General features: G+C 44.0%; 7 protein-coding genes and 1 non-coding gene across 8 annotated transcripts; 4 read left to right on the forward strand and 4 right to left on the reverse strand.

The window, feature by feature from the left end:
* Positions 1-248: 248 nt before the first annotated feature.
* On the reverse strand, positions 249-336 carry L203_105232. The gene has a single exon. It is a non-coding gene; the product is annotated as a tRNA-Arg (tRNA).
* A 358-nt stretch (positions 337-694) lies between these two features.
* L203_105233 (uncharacterized protein) lies at positions 695-2,213 on the forward strand (the record flags this gene model as incomplete). The annotated part of the gene is made up of 10 exons (XM_066214604.1): positions 695-912; positions 957-1,010; positions 1,062-1,069; positions 1,125-1,147; positions 1,195-1,290; positions 1,336-1,644; positions 1,698-1,721; positions 1,767-1,801; positions 1,845-2,060; positions 2,114-2,213. The coding sequence occupies 10 exons, from the start codon at positions 695-697 to the stop codon at positions 2,211-2,213; spliced, it is 1,083 nt and encodes a 360-aa protein (XP_066070701.1).
* A 326-nt stretch (positions 2,214-2,539) lies between these two features.
* Positions 2,540-6,145, reverse strand: L203_105234 (uncharacterized protein; the record flags this gene model as incomplete). The annotated part of the gene is made up of 5 exons (XM_066214605.1): positions 2,540-2,888; positions 2,937-3,223; positions 3,270-3,489; positions 3,536-3,890; positions 3,940-6,145. The coding sequence occupies 5 exons, from the start codon at positions 6,143-6,145 to the stop codon at positions 2,540-2,542; spliced, it is 3,417 nt and encodes a 1,138-aa protein (XP_066070702.1).
* Positions 6,146-6,782: 637 nt separating this feature from the next.
* Positions 6,783-8,282, reverse strand: L203_105235 (uncharacterized protein; the record flags this gene model as incomplete). Its single annotated transcript, XM_066214606.1, has 6 exons — positions 6,783-6,896; positions 6,964-6,985; positions 7,032-7,863; positions 7,917-7,974; positions 8,060-8,134; positions 8,280-8,282. 6 exons carry the CDS (start codon positions 8,280-8,282, stop codon positions 6,783-6,785), a joined length of 1,104 nt encoding a protein of 367 aa, XP_066070703.1.
* A 1,017-nt stretch (positions 8,283-9,299) lies between these two features.
* Positions 9,300-10,048, forward strand: L203_105236 (uncharacterized protein; the record flags this gene model as incomplete). Its single annotated transcript, XM_066214607.1, has 4 exons — positions 9,300-9,302; positions 9,363-9,453; positions 9,572-9,726; positions 9,785-10,048. 4 exons carry the CDS (start codon positions 9,300-9,302, stop codon positions 10,046-10,048), a joined length of 513 nt encoding a protein of 170 aa, XP_066070704.1.
* A 238-nt stretch (positions 10,049-10,286) lies between these two features.
* L203_105237 (uncharacterized protein) lies at positions 10,287-13,348 on the forward strand (the record flags this gene model as incomplete). Its single annotated transcript, XM_066214608.1, has 16 exons — positions 10,287-10,619; positions 10,670-10,783; positions 10,831-10,854; positions 10,903-10,976; positions 11,032-11,137; positions 11,188-11,198; positions 11,247-11,288; positions 11,346-11,437; positions 11,494-11,573; positions 11,618-11,687; positions 11,737-11,856; positions 11,910-12,058; positions 12,105-12,558; positions 12,609-13,118; positions 13,187-13,200; positions 13,259-13,348. 16 exons carry the CDS (start codon positions 10,287-10,289, stop codon positions 13,346-13,348), a joined length of 2,283 nt encoding a protein of 760 aa, XP_066070705.1.
* A 186-nt stretch (positions 13,349-13,534) lies between these two features.
* On the reverse strand, positions 13,535-16,180 carry L203_105238 (uncharacterized protein; the record flags this gene model as incomplete). Its single annotated transcript, XM_066214609.1, has 6 exons — positions 13,535-14,061; positions 14,115-14,178; positions 14,244-14,751; positions 14,801-15,058; positions 15,112-15,229; positions 15,277-16,180. The coding sequence occupies 6 exons, from the start codon at positions 16,178-16,180 to the stop codon at positions 13,535-13,537; spliced, it is 2,379 nt and encodes a 792-aa protein (XP_066070706.1).
* Positions 16,181-16,572: 392 nt separating this feature from the next.
* Positions 16,573-17,939, forward strand: L203_105239 (uncharacterized protein; the record flags this gene model as incomplete). The annotated part of the gene is made up of 2 exons (XM_066214610.1): positions 16,573-16,735; positions 16,783-17,939. The coding sequence occupies 2 exons, from the start codon at positions 16,573-16,575 to the stop codon at positions 17,937-17,939; spliced, it is 1,320 nt and encodes a 439-aa protein (XP_066070707.1).
* Between the last annotated feature and the right edge of the window lie 743 nt (positions 17,940-18,682).

Genomic DNA, 18,682 nt, shown 5'->3' on the forward strand with positions numbered 1-18,682 from the left:
TAGGCTATGTGGGAAGCTGTACATGTGCACACCAAGCCGGAGGCTTTGTATTGGTCTGGAGTAGACCAGAAAAAAAATAGAGCCTGTTAAAGGTTTGTCGGACGATTCATTAACCTTGCAAGTTTTTTTAAACTTTAGCCAACTCTATGCATGGAGAACAACCGCCATCTATATGCACCAGTCAGCTCTTTTCATGTTCAGTTTTGATCAGTAAGTATGTGGTTGCAAAAAAAATATCCAAAAAGGAAAGCCCGGGGTGGGACTCGAACCCACAATCCTCTGATGAATCTCCTGTTAATTAGAAGTCAGAAGCCTTAACCATTAGGCCACTCGGGCAGTTGTTACCGCTGTTCAATGAAACAGCTTGATGTCTGTCCATCAAGTTTATACTACATAACCCAGTGCACCCAGGATTTTTTTGATCCATTTATCTAGGTCGATAACGTATATCACTATTGTAAAAAGTCCTAATGATGTATGCACAAGTTAAATTCACAGAATAGTATGTATCACATGCAAGTACACACCCATTGCCGGTTTCCTATGCATTACAGCCTTCATGAGATCTAATGACGCCATAAGAAAAGACCAGTAGGACTTTTACTTTTAGTCGATGGTCTCTGCTGATCGACAATAATTTCAGTGTTGTTTAAAATATCTTGTTGTTGTCTCTATTTTTCGTATATAACAAAGCATGGTACGGGTGTCTATTCCTACCTTACCGCCTGCTCCTATCGTCCCGCCAAACGCCCTCACTCTCCTTCCACCACCTCTTGCTGCTGCCCATGTCGCCCAGTTCTTGGAGAGAGGAAGAGGTAAAACATGTATACTGACAGGAGCTGGGGTGAGCGTGGACAGTGGTATTAGAGCTTATAGAGGTAAAGAGGGAAGCTACAGTAATCCCAACTACAAGTGAGCGCACATAGACCTTGAGTTCAGGTGCTGACTTTTGATAGACCTATTTTGTATCATGAACTGATAGAAGATTCCTCCAGGGGACACATGTTTAGGTGGGTGATAAACATTTAACTATGTTTGATAGGGTGCTCATAATCCTCTAGACGGAGATGTGAGCATGGTTGGTATTTCCTCTTGGTTCTGATGACAGATCGTTTGCCTTCAAGACTGGGCTAGATCATTTCTGGGTGTAAGCCGAGTTTGCGTTTTTCTTGACGTTGGCTAATGCGTATCTAGTATCCTCCAGTGAGAAATGCTCTTCCAAATCCAACGCATATACAAATTGCATCTTTACAATACCTCGGTCTAGCTCCTAATCTTATTACGCAAAATGTGTGTTTGTTGGCGATTGTCATGCTATTTGACTGATTCGAATAGGTGGACAATCTGCATCCTAAAGCCTATCGGCTTTTGTCCCAAAAAGACCCGTTACCAATACTCGAACTGCATGGTACATTAGCCAAAGTACATTGTCTTAAACATCACCACGAACAAAGTCGAGACGACTATCAAGAACAGATAGCCAGGATGAACCCTTCATGGGACGAAGCTGCCAAGGAAGCAGAGCGAACCAGAAGCCAGCCACGAACTAATCCTGATGGTGATGTTGATTTGCGTGGAGCAAATTACAATTCGTTCAATGTCCCACTTTGTCAGATATGTGCCGCAAATGGAGAAAAGTCGGTGGTACGTTTATCCCTGTTTACCTCCCAATGTAGATGTAACTCACTACCGTCAAGGTCAAACCCAACGTAGTGTTCTTTGTAAGGCAATATCAAACGCTGGACTGTGTACGCTGATCAAGTTAGGGAGAAACCATCAATTCTCAAACTCGAGATAAATCGTAAGACGGTTAAATCTTACTCTTTGGTTAACCATCTCTCCAGCTTTGATCTTATCCACAATGCCTCATCTCTCCTCATTCTTGGTACATCACTAGCAACGTACTCTGCTTTCCGTCTTGTCAAACTTGCTTTAGATCAGAAAAAGCCTGTACTGATGATATCCACTGGTCCATCTAGGGCTGATGGTTTACCAGGATTGGAAAAGATGGATCGTGTGGCTGGCGACGTACTCAGTGTATATCTGGACGATATTCTCAAGTGAGCCCTTTGCACGTATATACTTTCAAGTATTGAGAACTGATGTATAGCAGAGGCAACAATGGAAAAGAATTTGACGACATAAGAAAAGCTCTCCATACAGGAGTTGTCAAGCCCCTCCCGGAACGGGATAGTCCTCGTGCTGAAGGATAATTTAGCGAGACTATCTCGATCAATTGCAATAGCATAGTCATCATCATCACATTGAACCATTATCATGTATAACATTGAGTGCATCAAGCGAACCAAGATCCAAAAACCATAATTTGATAAGAACAAGTGACTATCTGCTAAAATGCTAGTGAATGTAGGCTATGAATAATTCCACTTTCCAGAGTGAAATAAAGGTAAGCCCACTCCCTACGTATCCAGTCTGAAACGTAAATGTTCGTATATACTACTCTACAACGCCCTATGTGCAAATATCTGATACAGCTATACAGGAGGGAAATTGATATACAAGAACAATTCGCAAAAGTTCAGGCTTCACTCATGATCGCATCCTCGTCCACTATAGGTGCTGATACAGGCACGGCCGTGTCAAAGACACCACCGGTCAAGACGTTCATCAACCAATTCTTTTCTTCCGGCGCCAATGCGTCCTTGCCGTTTCTCGCTCGCTGAACCACAGGATGACTGACAATATTGGCTATCGGGGGGCGCAAGGCGGGATCGCTAGACATACACCGGGTGATGAGATCGCAGAGAGCGGGGGAGAGAGGAGAAAGATCCACAACACTCAAATCGTTTTCTCGGAGTGCGTGCCATGGTGCACCACCGTCTGGTACACAAATGTTGGTAGCAATCTCGAGAATAACAAGACCAAAGCTATTTTTGAATCAGTTCTGCTCCATTCCATCGTCAATACAAACATACCTAAAGATATCGGCAGCCATAACAAAAACACCTCGCAGCATCTCTGGCGCCATGTAGACTCTATCACCTTCCCTCTCAAGCTTTTCTTTTCCAGTGCCTAACATTGCAAAATTACCGTTGCCTATACCAAGGCCAGCACCTTCGAGAATTTCGGTGGGCGAGATACGGGGCCAACGAGTGGCCAATCCGAAGTCACCAATTTTTAGAGAACCGGTGGAAGAGATGAGGATATTGGCAGGTTTGATATCAAAGTGAATTACGCCATTGGAATGAATGTGATTGAGGCCCTATGTTTCGTCAGTTGTGTCTACTTGGAAGATTAAAGTGCCTCACATCGCTAAGTTCTCTTACACATTTCCAAACTCTTCCTTCATCCAGTCTTTCGACGACTCTTCCGTACTCTTCTAGGAAGAATGCCAAAGATCCCAAACACAATTCCGTTTGAATGTATAATTGGCGGTTCTGCTCCCAAGCGTCCTGAAATCTAATGACATGAGGGCAGGGTCCATGAGAAAGATGCTTGAGAATGTCGACTTCTTCAAGATGTCTCAAACTGCTTAGGAATTAGCTATGCCAACGAATATAGAGAACAAGCTGACCGATCTCGAACACCATCAAAAACGCCTCTAGCCTTTTTGACTGCCCATAAACCATCTCCCTCTCTTTCTTGTACTTTGACAACAGTGGAAAAGGCTCCTTTGCCAAGTATCTCAAGAGTAATGAATCTAGATTCAAAAATGTCATCTTCTTCAGGCTGATTCACACCAGTGGCAGGTTGTGATTGCCGATGATGCAAAGTGCGATTGTAACGAGGTTTGTAAGGTGCCAAAACTGGTAAAGAGAGACGTGGCATCAAATTTGTACCCGCGCCAATATTAAAAGACGATGGTGGTGAATTTTTCTCTTCTATATTGATCTTCGTTGGTGTTGGTGTTACAAGATGTGTACGATCAGCTACACATGTCGTCAGCACCAACCATGACACGAGACCATCAATACATGCCTGTCAGTACTCCCCGAACGTCCATTATCTTTGTAGGGGTCCCATCTATCTCTTCGCTATCACTGACTATGCTGCCCGTTTGCCCTGAGACATCCAATTGCTCTCTATCGCCCTCAGCCACACCGCTTAAGTTCAAAGACTTCCTGAATTCTTTTTGTGCTGAGGAACCACCAAAGCGCACAGTAGGCGATTGCTCATCTTCCGTAACTGCAGGCGAAGAAGAAGTGGTGAATGTGAGTTTTGGAAGTTCAGATGTGCCTGGTCGACGCCTCATTGCGCTGAATTGAGGCTTCTTCATCGATGGCGGAGGCATGTTGAGGCTTTTACGTTGGAAAGCAGATAGGTTCACTTTGTGCGAATTTTCCAATGATCCGTCCATGTCCATATCGCCAATAAGAGAACCAGATCCCAAGGTTGGATGAGAGACAGAATGCCCTACTCCACTCTTGAAGGCCTGCTTCTTCACTGGGGTCTCCGGCATAAGAGGTTTGGTTTCCAACTTGTTTCCTAAATCAAGGCCAATAGCGCTGTCTCCAAGAAATCCGAATGGAGGGACTTGAGCAGCAGGCCAACCACTTTGACACACTGAATCAATACCAGGGGTTTCAACATCGCGTTCATCGCCCATAGAAGAAGTACGTTTGAGCATCGCTGGGCGCCTCGCTTGCCTAAGGTTGGGCTTACGCACTGATGATGGCGGGAAAAAAACTCTTGGCCTGGATAATGACTCGTCTTCACCCATCGACACTCCCGAATCTCGGGGCTTAAATTTCCGTGAAACAGTCTTTTCATTCTCCTGCTCAAATGCTTCTTGAAGAGGTTTGACATTTTCAAATATGGGAGGTTCAGCGGGCGAAAAAGATATTGCTGGCGGTGTGAGATTTGTAGTGGAGAGTGACGAGAGAGACGAATTGGAATGGGAGAAATCTGGTAAACGGCCCAGATTAGGTGTAAGTGATAAAGCCAGAGATTTGGCACCAAAAGACCTGCTCATGGAACCGGCGCCGTTGTTGGAGGTGATGGAAGATAATCCGCCACGATCTGCTGAGTTAATCCTTTTGTGCGCTCTGCCTTCGTGCGTATTTGATATTCGACCTTCTCGGCCAGGGGTCGCAAAAGTAGATGAGGGACGGATCTTGCGGATATGACCATTGATATGAGAGCTGCTTCCAAAAAGAGATTCCGCATCAGCGTCTGAAGCATTACGATTCAGCTGATCAAGAGAAACAGCCTTCTTCTGACCCAGAGTTGGAGGCCGTTCGCCCAAGGTAGGTGGTCGATCTGTGCAATTTGTAAGAGTCCCGGCACGCGCTCGAAGAGGATGCGAGACCGAAAGTCTAGGCATAGTGTCATTGGAAAGAGCGGATGTTGAAGCACTCCCTTGACTTGCTGAAAGACGTGTTGAAGAGAATAGTGGTTGAGGGCGTGAAGATGTTTCGTCAGTGTAAGGGGTTGATGAGTTGTGAGGTGAGTCTTCTTCATCCGAAAACCCAGGTCGGGTAAATGTCTTCAACGGACTTGCCGATTTCTCTGTGATACCGTTGACTGACAACAGCAAACTTCTTTTACTTTCACTTTTGCCACCCAATCTGCTACCAGGTCTAAGATTCCGACTGTGCCCGGGAACTCTACGTAAAGGCGATTCATCCGCCAGCTTCAACTTTGCAGTGGCATTGGTCATGCCACACGCAGGCGTCGGGCTTTGCTCGGGTGTAGATGATCTTGACTCTTGTCGTGCCGAAGGAGTTGAGTGCGAATTGACAAAACGAGAAGGCAAGGGTGAATTGAAACTGTCTGTACCGGGTCTTTCCACCTTGCCAGCGCCCGCGCCACCCAAAGGAGAAGAATCTCGCAGAACAGGAGAAATCATAACAAAGTCCTCATCTTGGCGTTTAGAGGAAGGCGACGGGGATGGTGAAAGCTTATGTTTGCCTTTGCTGGAAGGAAAAGTTGATTTGAATGACGCTACAAATGGATTTGGCACGGGACTGCCACTAGTTGACCCTCGACTACATCCAGCAGTGTCATCCGCATTGCTCTGGACGGCAAAAGACGATGACGAGCCCGCTGACGACTTGCTAAAAGAGGATGAGGCAAACCAAGTAACAGGTTTGTTTAATGCCTTCGTGCGAGACAAACGAAACGCGTTGCCCGATCCTTGTTGCTGAGCGCTAGGTTGTTTGGAAGTCATAACGACCATAGCCATATATTATAGAAAGTGGCGAAAAATGCGTTAAGATTGAGTATAATGATAGTGGCGATGATTGACTGCTTGCGGGATATCGTGAGGCGTCGGAATGTTTGATGATTTATTGAACGCGTCGTGCTACGGGAGATATATCCCGACGACCCCAGCGCACCCACCGTTGCCGTATGCTGTTTGCTTTGCTGCTACTTGCGGATGGCAGATGCCAGAATGGAAGTAGATGAAAACCGAAATGAAAATGAAACGCAGATATAAAACGTTTATTTTTATTTTTTAAAAATGCGGTGGTTGTCGAGTTGTTTGGTGTTTCGCGCGTAGCATAAAGGCACCAAAGGTAGACACGTCAGCTCAGGGTTTGAAGCTTATACGATTTGTTTCCGTTACCACTACCCATAACACCGAAACTCCGGCAAGACTTTTTTCCTTTTTCTTATCTTTCTTTCAAAGAAAAAAAAAACAGTCACGTCAATTTGCGGCAAAGAAGCAAAATTGCATACAGAAAAGGTCATGATATCATCAAAGAAACAGAGTGAGCTCTATTGATGTGGACAAAAAGTTGTGTAAAGAAGAATAAGCTGGATACAGTGGAGAAGCGACATGGTATCAATGGGATCATTTGGCTTGGATTGTGAAAGATTCAGAAAAAGATAACAAGAGGAAACTCCGGATAAGACATGGCAAAATGTACTGGAAGGCGACAAAGGGTAGAGAGAAGGTAATCAAAAAGTTTAATTGATACAGTTGGTGACTCCTATGATAATGTGAGCGATCCATCCAGAGCTGTCTTGTGTTTGTATAGTGGTACAACAAGGACTGACATTAGAAACTTTTCCTTCGGCCCTCGCCAGCTCTCAATCGTTCGGGCACTCCTGCTTCCCTTTTTGACCTGTCTTTGGCATGCGCAAGAGCGTCAACAGGACTCTTCTTCTGCCTGCTTGGCTTTGTCTTGCCATGAACCAACGGTACTGTTTGCGGGGGCTCGGCATCGACGCTCAAGGGCGTATCATTGGTTCGAGGTGATTGAGTTTGTGCGCGCGCAGAAAAGTGTGGGCTGGTTTGGGGTGTACCATTTTTTGACCGTGAAGGGGCTTTCTTCTTATGAGAGTTCTTTCCTACAGTTGTCATAAAAGCCTGTGTTGGAGTCGATATAGCCTCCAGAGACGTGTCTTTGATGATTATTTCCCTTGGAACATATATTTCGCCATTGGCGGAAGCCTTCATTTCCCTGACCAACTCTTGAACTCTGAAAATCCTTTCTTGCCGCGCTCTCTTTTCACTTTTGCTCATCTTTTGCAACCCAGATAGTTTCTCGGCTCGTCGAAACTCCCCAGGAGAGGGATTAGACGAGCGGGTGTTGCCCCAGTCGGAAGAAGGGGAGTATGGGTGGTTATAGTTAATGGACACAGTGTGTTTTGATTTGGCAAGATCACTTGCTGGGTTATAGGCCACACACCTATCCACCATAGCTTTCAACAACGGCCTCGCGGTAACACAGCGCATTTTGACAGAAAGAGGGGTGGCAACTACGCCGCCTTTCCTCTTTCTACTCTGGGATGAGAGAAAAGCACTAGCAGACGGAGGGGTCTTGAGTTCGTCACTGGTGTTAGATGACTCGCTGTTTGTCATGGATGGACGACAGCTGTTGACCAGGTGTTGACGGGATCGCATAGGTTGTTGGTCACGTAGGATGACAGGGGCGAGCGAATGTCCCTTTCGAACTGAGCTATTTGACAGAAGGGTAGACTGAGCAAGGTCTGCTGAGAGAGCAGACATGATGCAAGATGCAAAAGATGTGGTAAAGAGATGATGTGGATGGGAGTTAAAACGCCCTGGGAAACAACAACCCAGTCAGCGCCATTTACAGCCAGCGTGGTGGGGCGAAGTGGAGGTCTTCCGAGTGGCACTTGAACTCACAAAGGTTTCGTGCCCGTTCAAAGAATTGATAGTGAGTGATTCCTCCCGTTGTTGAAGATATCCCGATTTAGTCGCCTGTCAATGGGAAAAGATGTAAAAGAGAAAACTTTTGCGACATGAAATCCAAATTTCTCTTCTAGCCAGTCTCGGAACAAGACAATGCGGCTGCTAAGAAATTCCGGGGAATATCATATTCAGGCACGCCTTAAAGGTCTCTAACCATGTGAATGTTACGTAATGATGAGAATATGCGATGTTATCGGGATGTGAATACTAGGCATTGAAAAGTGAAAATAGGCTTGCGAGCAAGCTCGCAAGCCTAAAAGATATAAAGCGTGCTAATCCAATTGTGTATCTGAAGACTCATTATATAATGGATACCTTTTTGAATTACTTTTTCTTTCCTTCACTGCTTGTACGTTTGAACAGTCCCAAAAATTGTCATCTTGAAACGCCTCATCCCTTTGGTAATCCTGCACATACTCAAGTAGTTCTTGACGACCAGCATCGGTGCGAAGAAGCAGATAACCAATTAGGGATCTATTCTGGTACAAGCATTTTGCTAGAAGAAGTTGGAGGTTAAGTGGAAGCCAGTGGCCTTTGAGTCTTTCTCAGGTTCTAGCTGGTACATGCTCAAAATGTTGTACCCATGAGGCCTTCAAAGACGTTGCTGTAGAGAAATCAGTCATTTAAAGCAAAATATTTAAGACAATCCGCTAGAGAGTGGCAAGGCTCGCCTACGATTTAATAGATTACGTTGTCCGCTTGTTAAATGTTTCCTCTTGCATCTCTCAAAGTGAGCGGCCTGCTCTGCATCGCCTAGCGCTTTAAAAGGTCAGGTTGATGGGTTATCCAGCAAGATGTTGAGATCCGGTAGTTATAATGAGCTTCGTCGTTATGCTAAGAAAGTCTCGCAAGGGACTCCATTATAGAACTTCTTGGTCTTTGAGAATATACAAATTATCTTTTAGAATGAACATAAGTATGACATTCTTTCAATTTATATGGATAAATTGTAAATTTAAATAGGTTTCCCACTTAACATAGATTCTATGGTGGAGGATCTCTTTCAACCAGACTTTTTTCGATTTCATCTGATTTTATTATTTCTTCATCATTTGCATACATCAACTGTGGCTTGCTTCTGTATCAAAGTGCCGGATATCATCAACTACAGCAAGAAAAGTATAATTGACAGCAAGTGCATTAACGCTACGAACCGAAATCTACGCAAATTATCATGGTATGTTACTGCTTTTGCTCAAAGGCTATGGACATCTGGAATGATTAAGCTATCTTCCAGTCGCCGCCAAGGATAATTGCTGAGCTTGTTATGACTGGTGTCAGGGTTTTAGGAAGAGCAACTGCCGCAGCTGGACAACAGGCCGTCAAAAGTAAGTCATCTTGGGGTAACCACTGCGAAAAAAGAACAGTCCACAGTACCATCACAGCCATTTAGACAGACAGTTCCAACTATCTGTCAACCAGTTCAGAACTGACATATCCTGTTAGACTTTAAGCACAAACCAGAAGGGGCACCCAATGCTGCACCAATAGGATCTACAGGTTCCAAAAATAAAATCACCAGTCAACTGCAAATGAGTTTGGAAGAAGCGAGATTAATCCTAAACGTCAAGAAGGATGACAGTATGGAGGTCATAGAAAAGGTGAGGCTAGCCGCTTGGAGCAACATTGAATGAGAGGTATTCACTTACTGCTCAACAGCATTATGAATATATATTCAAAGCAAATGGGCCACCGCAAGTTCCTACAGAACCAATACCCCAAGCAAAGGGAACGGGTGCACCGGCCCGGAAGAGCAAAGGTCCAACACATTCCCATTATCTACAATCAAAGGTGTATAGGGCTTTGGAGAGGATAAAAGCTGAGAAAGAGGCGGAACTGAGCAAGGAGGAAGGGCTCAATAAGCAGATTCCTGTAAATGGAGACACTACGATTGGACCAGGGGCTGGAAAGGAGAGCAGTTAGATATTGGGTTTGGGTAGCATTGCATGGATCACTTCTCTAGATGAAAGGCGTAGGGGATAGGAATAGTGCACTGGAATTAGGTGTCCATGCAAATTCGGCATAGATAGAATTCAAGGTAGAGCTCCATAAATGCCTTATTATTTAATATTACAAAGTAATGTAGCGGAGCTCGCCGCCAGCTTCTTTGATGTTCTTACATTACAATTGATTATGGTATTTCCTTTATTCCATCATCATTATGAATTCTCCAACACGATTAAAGCAACCACAGCCGCCAGTTTCCAATCCGAATCCAGCGTCCACTAGTCTAGCCAAAGAAAAGGAAGACAATGGAGAGCAAGAAGAATTGCTTGAGAATGTTGATCTAAATGCAGGTCCAGATGCTATTCCAAACAGTGACCATTGGAAATCAGCATCGTCAAGAGACAGCCATGTATCTTTTGCGAGTTCTTCTGCGCAGAGGCTGAGTGGAGAGGTTTCAACACCAGCAACGGAGGCGACCATGCTAACGATGGACAGCGGAGAAACGCCGATTGTTCTTGGCGTAGCCATTGTAGATTTCAATCACCTTGTAGGTATAATCAAGCTTGTGTTTGGCAGAATATTAACTTGGGATTTTAGATTGGGCCTACAGTGGAATTTGCATACCCGCAATCATTACTGGCTGCTTTGGCAGATGATGAGAGGTTGTCTAGAGTGTTGCCGTTTCTGGCTTTACCCGACGGATCTCATCTGGCAAGTTGCAATGAAGATGTAAAGTTTAGAGTTGACGAGTAGACAAGAGTGAAGAGGACTACTCCTATTTTGTATGTTGCTCGGCAGTCTATCTACTTGAGGAATAACCGAAAGCAAAGCATTGCACGTACACCCCAACTGATCAAGCTTTTCCTACCAATATACCTTCAAATCAGACTCTTTTTGGCATTTCGTGGGGCTTATCGTTATACTAGTTATGTGTTTGAAAAGTTAAACCTGATGTGTAGGTGTAATCGACAACTGGCCTCATCCGAATTGTTGAAAAGGCCGAGTGATGTGACTAGAAGCATGGTTCAGAAAGCTGTTATCGTTATTGCTAGCCAGCCTGTGTTTGTGAGTTTATGTCTAAAAATCATGGTGGCTAGTAGCTGATCTTTGGAAAGGGTCCCATAAGGTGTGCTTGCTAGGCTAAATAGTAGACAATGTTTTGATAATTCTGTAGAGATCAATTGGGTGTTGTTACAAGAGCGTATTTTGCACAGCGGTAAACTATCCCATAACCTTTGTAATTGAATCGGAGCTGATAACGTGCGTGTTGCAGCGACTTTACTCACACCAAGATCCTCGAAGACTTTTATAACAGCCTTGAAAATAGTCTGAAGGATAAGAGTGGAGAGGAAGCTATCTATATGGGTGCGCCTATCTCAAACCAGTTGTACCGTTAAGATGCTGACAGTTTTAATACAAAGGTTCAAGTTTAAGAGAATTGGTCCACAAATTTAGACATCGGACTCTTATCCTATTGAAGTTGTTAATGTTGCAAAAACGAGTATGTATCGAGCGTTGAATTGTGTATGTGCTGACATGGTACAGCTTATGTTATATGGATATCCAGTTGAAAAATTGTGTACATATCAGTATTCTCTTGTTTCTCTTATACCAGGTTAGTCACTCTCAACATAAATTATTTATCCAAATTGATAAAACGTCAGGATTACTTTTGAATTTGCGAGAGTCTGGGTCGCCAAACCTCGACTATAAGAGCTCACGTGTCAGACCAACGTCTCTCCGAACAAGTGATCGATCAAGTCTTTTACGGTACATGGGTCTTCGTATGTTATCTATTTGAACGGCAAAGGAACTACATTGACACGCGCAATAACAGCATTAAGGATATTTGGAAAAGAAGCATTCTTTCAGCCATACATGCCATTACAGCAAATGGACATGCTACAGGCCCAGAGTTGGTTAGTGGGTACCACAAACCAGATCGTCACGCAGCAGAAAGAACATAAATATGATTTGTTGGTTAATGTATGCGTTTTCTGATTTACAAAGGAATATCGGCTTACAAACGTAGATTGATAATAATACATTTGCATTCAGCGATTCAAAATTGGAGAGAATTGTTGCTCTTACGCCTGCAGACAGAAAATGGATGGATGATGTGGTACAGACGGTGGAAGAAAGCTGGCCTCTTTCAGAGGGTGAACGTCCGTCTTTTCGTGGTTCCGACGATGACCTTCGCGCCCGATTTGAAGAATACATATTATCGGCCCTGTCCTCTATCAAATATGCCGATTTCATCACTAAGGGCCAAGCATCCGACATCTCAATTATTGCATCTGGAAGTGGTAATGACGCAAACGTAATTCAAGATTTTGGGGAGGATTGGATTTTAGCGTTTAAAACAACAAATGTATATGAAGTTTGGAACGGGTGCACCGATCCGGTATTGTTTGATATTCACGAGCCGAAACATCCTTGTGGAGGCAAAGTTAACGTTGTCTCGGATTTGGGCTTGAGACTCGTCGGTATGTAATTATTTCAACCTTGGACTTCTGTTGACTCAATAATTCAACAGAGGGTTTGCATGACTTGCATTTAGATCAACAGCTTGCTCCAACTCGAGATGCTCTCTCCTTGGCATGGACAACAGGCTCTACCACCCTGTTTAAAGCCTTTGATGGTGTTCGAACAGAAGTATCTACTCGTCTACGCGAACGTGAAGAATCCCGTCAACGTCCAAACGCGATTGCCCCACCAGCATCAGTGTCGTTTTCTTCCTCACCGCCCACGCTGACTTCCCACACAACGAATCTCCCATCACAAAAGCAAGCTCCAGACATACGCACAACAATCAATGGTATAGGATCTGGTATTGGTTCGTTTTTTGGTTCGAAAGTGGCGAGCTTGAGATCAATCAAGGAAGAATCGACGAGCTCTGCAAAGGGAATGAGACCGTTCAGTTTGAGCACAAGTGCAAACGCACCTAATTCGAAAAACCCTGGTCATCCAGAGGCAATTGGATCTAGTGACGCGGGCACAAAAATCGGTTACGAAGGAGGAGTAGGAGGCCTGATCTCTAGATGGAGTCAGCCCCAAAACAAATAGATCTGAACTCTGTTTTGGAAAAAGCAGTGGAATATACAACAAATCTAGGTGCTCATCTTATAGTGGGTTATAGCATTTGTATCAATTAACTACATCTATATTTGCTCATTTGCACAACAGTTTAGTCATTGTTGGAGGGGAACTATTGCAGATATGTCAATTTATTGTATACTTCTTTATGAGTTACGGATAAGAGTTCTACAGTTGTAAACCTGCATATGTCAGATCTGCAGTATATCAAATAGGATCAAACACCATCCATCTACCTGTTTGACTTTTAGTTAAATATCAGCCAGTCGTCTGGGCTACGGTTGTTTGTGAGATGCGAGTCTAAAATGTCAGACTATATCGTAGAGTTACTAGAGCCATAATGACTCGCATTATTTACCCTCTTAATCATTCTACTCTTCCCTCTTCAGCTGTTGTTTTCAATTGAAATATCAACATAAAGCCAAGGGCAAGAGCAACGCACGCTGCAGCAACAGCGAATATTGTCGGCGCATATGTACCCACTGTAGCGGCGAAGATGGTGCTGAACAAGATTGGCGAGACAAGTGTAGTACTAAGCGCATCGATGACGGACAATGCGCCGAACAAACGGCCGGATTGGCTAGAGTCTGATACGAGGGAGAGAGCCAGAGAATTGGCGGCGGGCATACTTGGGGAGCCAAATGTGACCAAAGCAGAGAGTACGATGAAACCCCATTGGGGGGGTCCAAAAACAAGAAGGACCCAGGGGATAAGTTCGAGCATGAGGCAAACCCGTATGCTCCAAAGGTCAAGTAGAGCTGATTGTTGATCAAAAGACGAAGGTGATCCTCCGGCAGTGGATTCGTTGCAATTCTGTGCCGAAGATCCTATATCTGATTTGTCTATGGTGGACTTGCTTCGAAGAATGCAGGCTTTGACAACACGTGTGGCTACTATAAGATTGTTGGCCAATTCCTTGGGGGTCAAGACGTTATAGTTAACTCACAAGGGACAAGACAAATGAGTACAAAGCTTCTCAAAAAAGCCATTGCAGACATATACGGTCCAAGCTAGTGTTGTTTATAATCAGTATACGGCTCATAAATCATCATCCAGAGCTTCTCTAACTACCCACCTGAGCTGAAGTCCATCCAAAGGCATAAAATGTGTACTGTGTCTTTGTCTGCATGATACCAAAGACAGAATGAATAAAAAATAGTGTCATTGCTACCAAGGTCATCCGCCAGTCTCTCGTTTTTCTTCTGCTCCATGGATTCTTAACCACCTTGGGCAAAAAGATGGAAAGAGGGTCAAGAAATGAGAATGTATGCTTGAGCAAGCGACGTAGTGTGCCAATAATATGCTTGCAACCACGCAAGTGAGTGCTATTTGAGGAAAACCAACCGCTCAACGATAGGTTAGCTTCGTTGAGAGTAGAGTTAGGCTCAGAGTTTGGCACTTCGGGCACCTCATCTCCCCATTCCCACTCAATTGTCTCCGCTCTTTCGGCAGCTTGTTTGGCGAGCAAAGCCTTTTTGGAGAGAATCAATCTTGCTTGTGAGGAGAGTGACTCAGGTAGAAAGAGTACAATGAGGATGGTATAAACAGAGTGAATCAACAAATTAACGTAAAAGGGTGTCATACTTTGCAAGATCAGGTTTGTTTGTTTGAGAGCAGATAAGGGAGACATACATATTTCCGCTGACTTGAATGAGCAGACTGCCCAACACTGGACCTGCAGCGAAACCCCCCATCATGATCCCAGTGACTCTTGAAAATACAGTCACCCGGCTGCCGTCCGGCGTTACATCAGATAGATAAGCATTGACGGTTGCTGTAATGGTAGAGAGGCCACCTAGAAGCCCTTCAATGATAGAAACAATAAGAAGAGAATAGTAGCCCCCGGGAGCAAGATGGGGGAAACTCGCAACAAGAACAAAACAAAGCTCTCTTGTAAAGATCGAATTAGATGTGGAAAGAAGGGAGTGAAGTATAGGACTCACTTGAGAAGAAGTCCAAATTCCACAATGGCCATCACTTTCGCCCTACCCAAATGATCGGAAGTTTGACCCCAAAAGCCAGTCGTCGAAGCCGATAAAATGCCCACAACAAGTGTCAAAACTATTAAGCCTGTTGGAGTGTTTTAGCCATAAGGGGATGTTGCTCACTCATAGTCAATCTAGCGGCGGCAGCCAAAACTTTTGGATCCTGTTTACAAAGTTGGGGGTTGATAGCCCTGGACGACCAACTGATATTTTGAACGGTGCCAGAAAGAGCAGCTTCATCTGTTACAAAATTTGTGTCTTCGCTTTCGCTGTCCCAAAAACTTCTAGGCCGAGGTGAAGTGCCAATAGGCTGGAATTTCTGCGGAGCTTTCTTCTTATCGCCAGATTCCATCTTCAGATTAATGTGGTATTCCGGTCTTGAAAGACGAGGTTGATCACCATTTCGCTGAATGCGGGTGATCCATTCTTCCGCATAAGAACATGGTTTGTTTTGAGTAACTGGGTTACATGAAGCAATAGCTTGCTCAGTCGAGGCGCTTATCGATTTCAAGTATCGAATGTTGCTCTGCCACCCTTTGGCAATGCTCGTTTGCATATAGTCTCCAACGTCTTGAGATACATACATTTGTTTGACAGCAGCGTTTTCACTCTGGTCAGGAGGATGAGCTAGACATGCGAGATTGACAAACAACTCGCTCTTTGGAGGAGCTGTCAAACCCAGACTGAGAGCTACACCAACGACAAATAAGTACATCCAGCCTGGGCTTGGCTGGCGCCATGACGGATGGTCAGCCACAAATCCTTCTCCTGGAATTTCGTTATTCAAAGAAGTTCTTTCGTTGGGGCACTCATATGTATCCTGGGCACCCCTGACGGTCTCAGCTGGCGTTCTGGAAGTAGAGCCATCGTGGAAGTCGGCAGCACCGTATGAAGCTCGCTCAAAGATTGCTCTTTCTTCAATGCCTGTGCCGACAAGTCCTTCTACATCATACGAGGGTACAAAACCATGCTGTTGCGGATGAGCTTGAAGCCGAGGTACAATAAGCTGAGGATTTTCTATAGGCATGCTTGATATGACTTATTGCTTTATGGACCAAGGTAAGATGCTAATCGGTACAAGGTCGCTCTACACAAACCCACAACGGAAAATTGATCCAGAATGAAGAAGAGTTGTAATAGTGTTTGCCTAAGCCACTTTTGTTGACTTGCAGATATATGGAGCATCAGTATGTACTACAACTTACCACTTTGTATTTTGACAAAATGAAGATAAAATGAAGAAAGGTTTATAATCTTTTCATTTATAATCTTTTCATTTATAATCTTTTCATTTATCATCATCGTGACGAAAATCGCCGACGGCCATGGCCTAAACGGACAAATAAGTATGTCCGCAGTGTTTTTACATCTCAACTTGTCTTTTTCTTTTGTATTAACATCTATCAAGTCTGCCTAGAAATGGCGTTTTCCTCATTGGCAGATGAATTGGCAAACGCTTTCGATTCTCCAGATAATGATCAAGGAGGTGTGGTATCAAAGAGTCTGGCAGCGGAGTTTGGCTTAGACTATGATGAATTGGGAGGTAATAATGCTTTTGCTGGACATTCTGGGCAGATTTTTGGTATGTCTTTTGAGCAATATCTGTTGGCCAAGCTTAAAACATCTCAGATGAAGAGTTACAGAGGGTAGATGCTACTGACCTGCCAATATCCTCTACAAACTTTAGCAATATGTCATCGCCAAGAGGATCCATTGGGTCTCCCTCTAGACTCAAAGACTTTGACGACGCTGTGGGTGAGGAAGGCAACAAGCCCTTCGAATATCAAATGGACGCTGTGGATGATTCCTTTGAGCCAATATCTCAATCAGAGATGATTACTACGCCTTTGAACCACCCAGCAATCAAGAACAAAGTCTCGACAAGATCTTTCCGGATAGAAGGGGAACAAGACCCATTGGTTGTATTATCAGAGACTATGGCAGCCAACTCAAAGTTCATTGCATCTCTCCGGCACATGAACGAATCACTCTCAGAGGTTTTGGTGGCATCAAACTCTTCCCAAGCAAAAGACAAAGGTAAAAGCGTAGTTTTGCAATTACAAAAACATCTTGAGAATTTGGTGCAGGCTGAGAGGGTTAGGGAAGAGCAACTCAGAGAACTGCACTTACTTGAACGGGAGCTTGCGGTCGTCATACCACTTGTAGAGGGCGCTTCTATATTGAAGCCTTCTCCCCACCTGGATGTGTTGATAGAAGAAAAAGATACCGATTTCGGCTGGATAGGGGAGGTACTCGCAGACGGGTACCCTATAGAGAAGGAAGGTGCAACAGACGCCGAAGACGATTTGCATATTGAAGATGGGGATGAAATGATCAACTCTACAGATGTTCTTCACGGTGATGCTCTCAGTTCATTGCCTGTACCACCTCAAACCCGCCTCAAGTCAGATACATATTCTGCTAATCGACATCTTCCTCATTTACCACAACAGGTTCAGAATCTTTTATCCGCTTCTACCGATCTCTCTAAAACTCTCGCTCATTTATCAGACACTCTACACAACTCGTCATCACTCTCTACTTGGTTATCTCGCCAACTCCGTGGTTTACGTGCGAGTGTAAAAGGCGCGAGGGAACGAAAAGAGCTGGAGGATGAGGCTTGTAGGATTGTGGAAAGCTGGGAAAGAAAAAGAGTGGAAGAGGGACTCAAGGGGAGACATGACATGAAGGAAACTCTGAGATTAGAATGCTTAGAATTCAAAGAGAAATTAGAAAAATGGGGCCAGATGATGAGGGACAGACCTAACAGTATTACTGTGTTTTAATTGGTTACGAATGAGGAAGATGCTCATAATGAATCTATGATATGTCATCATTAGGAGTCATTGTATTTCGCTAGAAGCAATATACCATGGGCCATTCAGATGGCCCGCTTATGTATCATCCATTGCCAACTTGCTCTGTAGTATATGTTGTTTTAATTCCTGTGGCTACTTAAATACTTGTCGAATTGAACTTGATCATGTATAATCTACGGATTCAACATGGCTTTGGAATATATGGGTTTGCCATCAAATGTCAAATCAAAATCACTAACTTGTTGCTGTTTTATCCGCTTGTTGCTACTGTCGGTTGCAACTTTCGAATGATTTATTTGCGAAACATTTGTACATATCTATTTACTTCACCTGCAAGGTGAAGTAAGTATGAGACTTTCATTGACATCCAGACATGTAAAATTAGCTTATAATATTAAAAAACGGACCTTATCATCCCCTCAGCATGTTCGTCTGCTTTTACTCTTGAGGTCTATATCCTGCATTAACCATCCAATACCAATATTCCTACAATCATTTCCCTATTCCACCATAAGTGCGCTTTGTTTGGTTCCGCCTCATATCAAAGTTTTCAAGCCCTGTGTAATTCATAATGTCAATATAGGTATTGATGACTCATTTGCGTATCAGATCAGATGCCCTTAATGATCAATGCAAGTTGGTAGCACCGAGTCTTGATACCGCTGATTACAATACAAGCAGATGAACAGAACGTATAGTTTTGGCACATG

This window comes from Cryptococcus depauperatus, chromosome 6, assembly GCF_001720195.1.
Source record: "Cryptococcus depauperatus CBS 7841 chromosome 6, complete sequence".
In the NCBI taxonomy this organism is placed as follows: domain Eukaryota; kingdom Fungi; phylum Basidiomycota; class Tremellomycetes; order Tremellales; family Cryptococcaceae; genus Cryptococcus; species Cryptococcus depauperatus.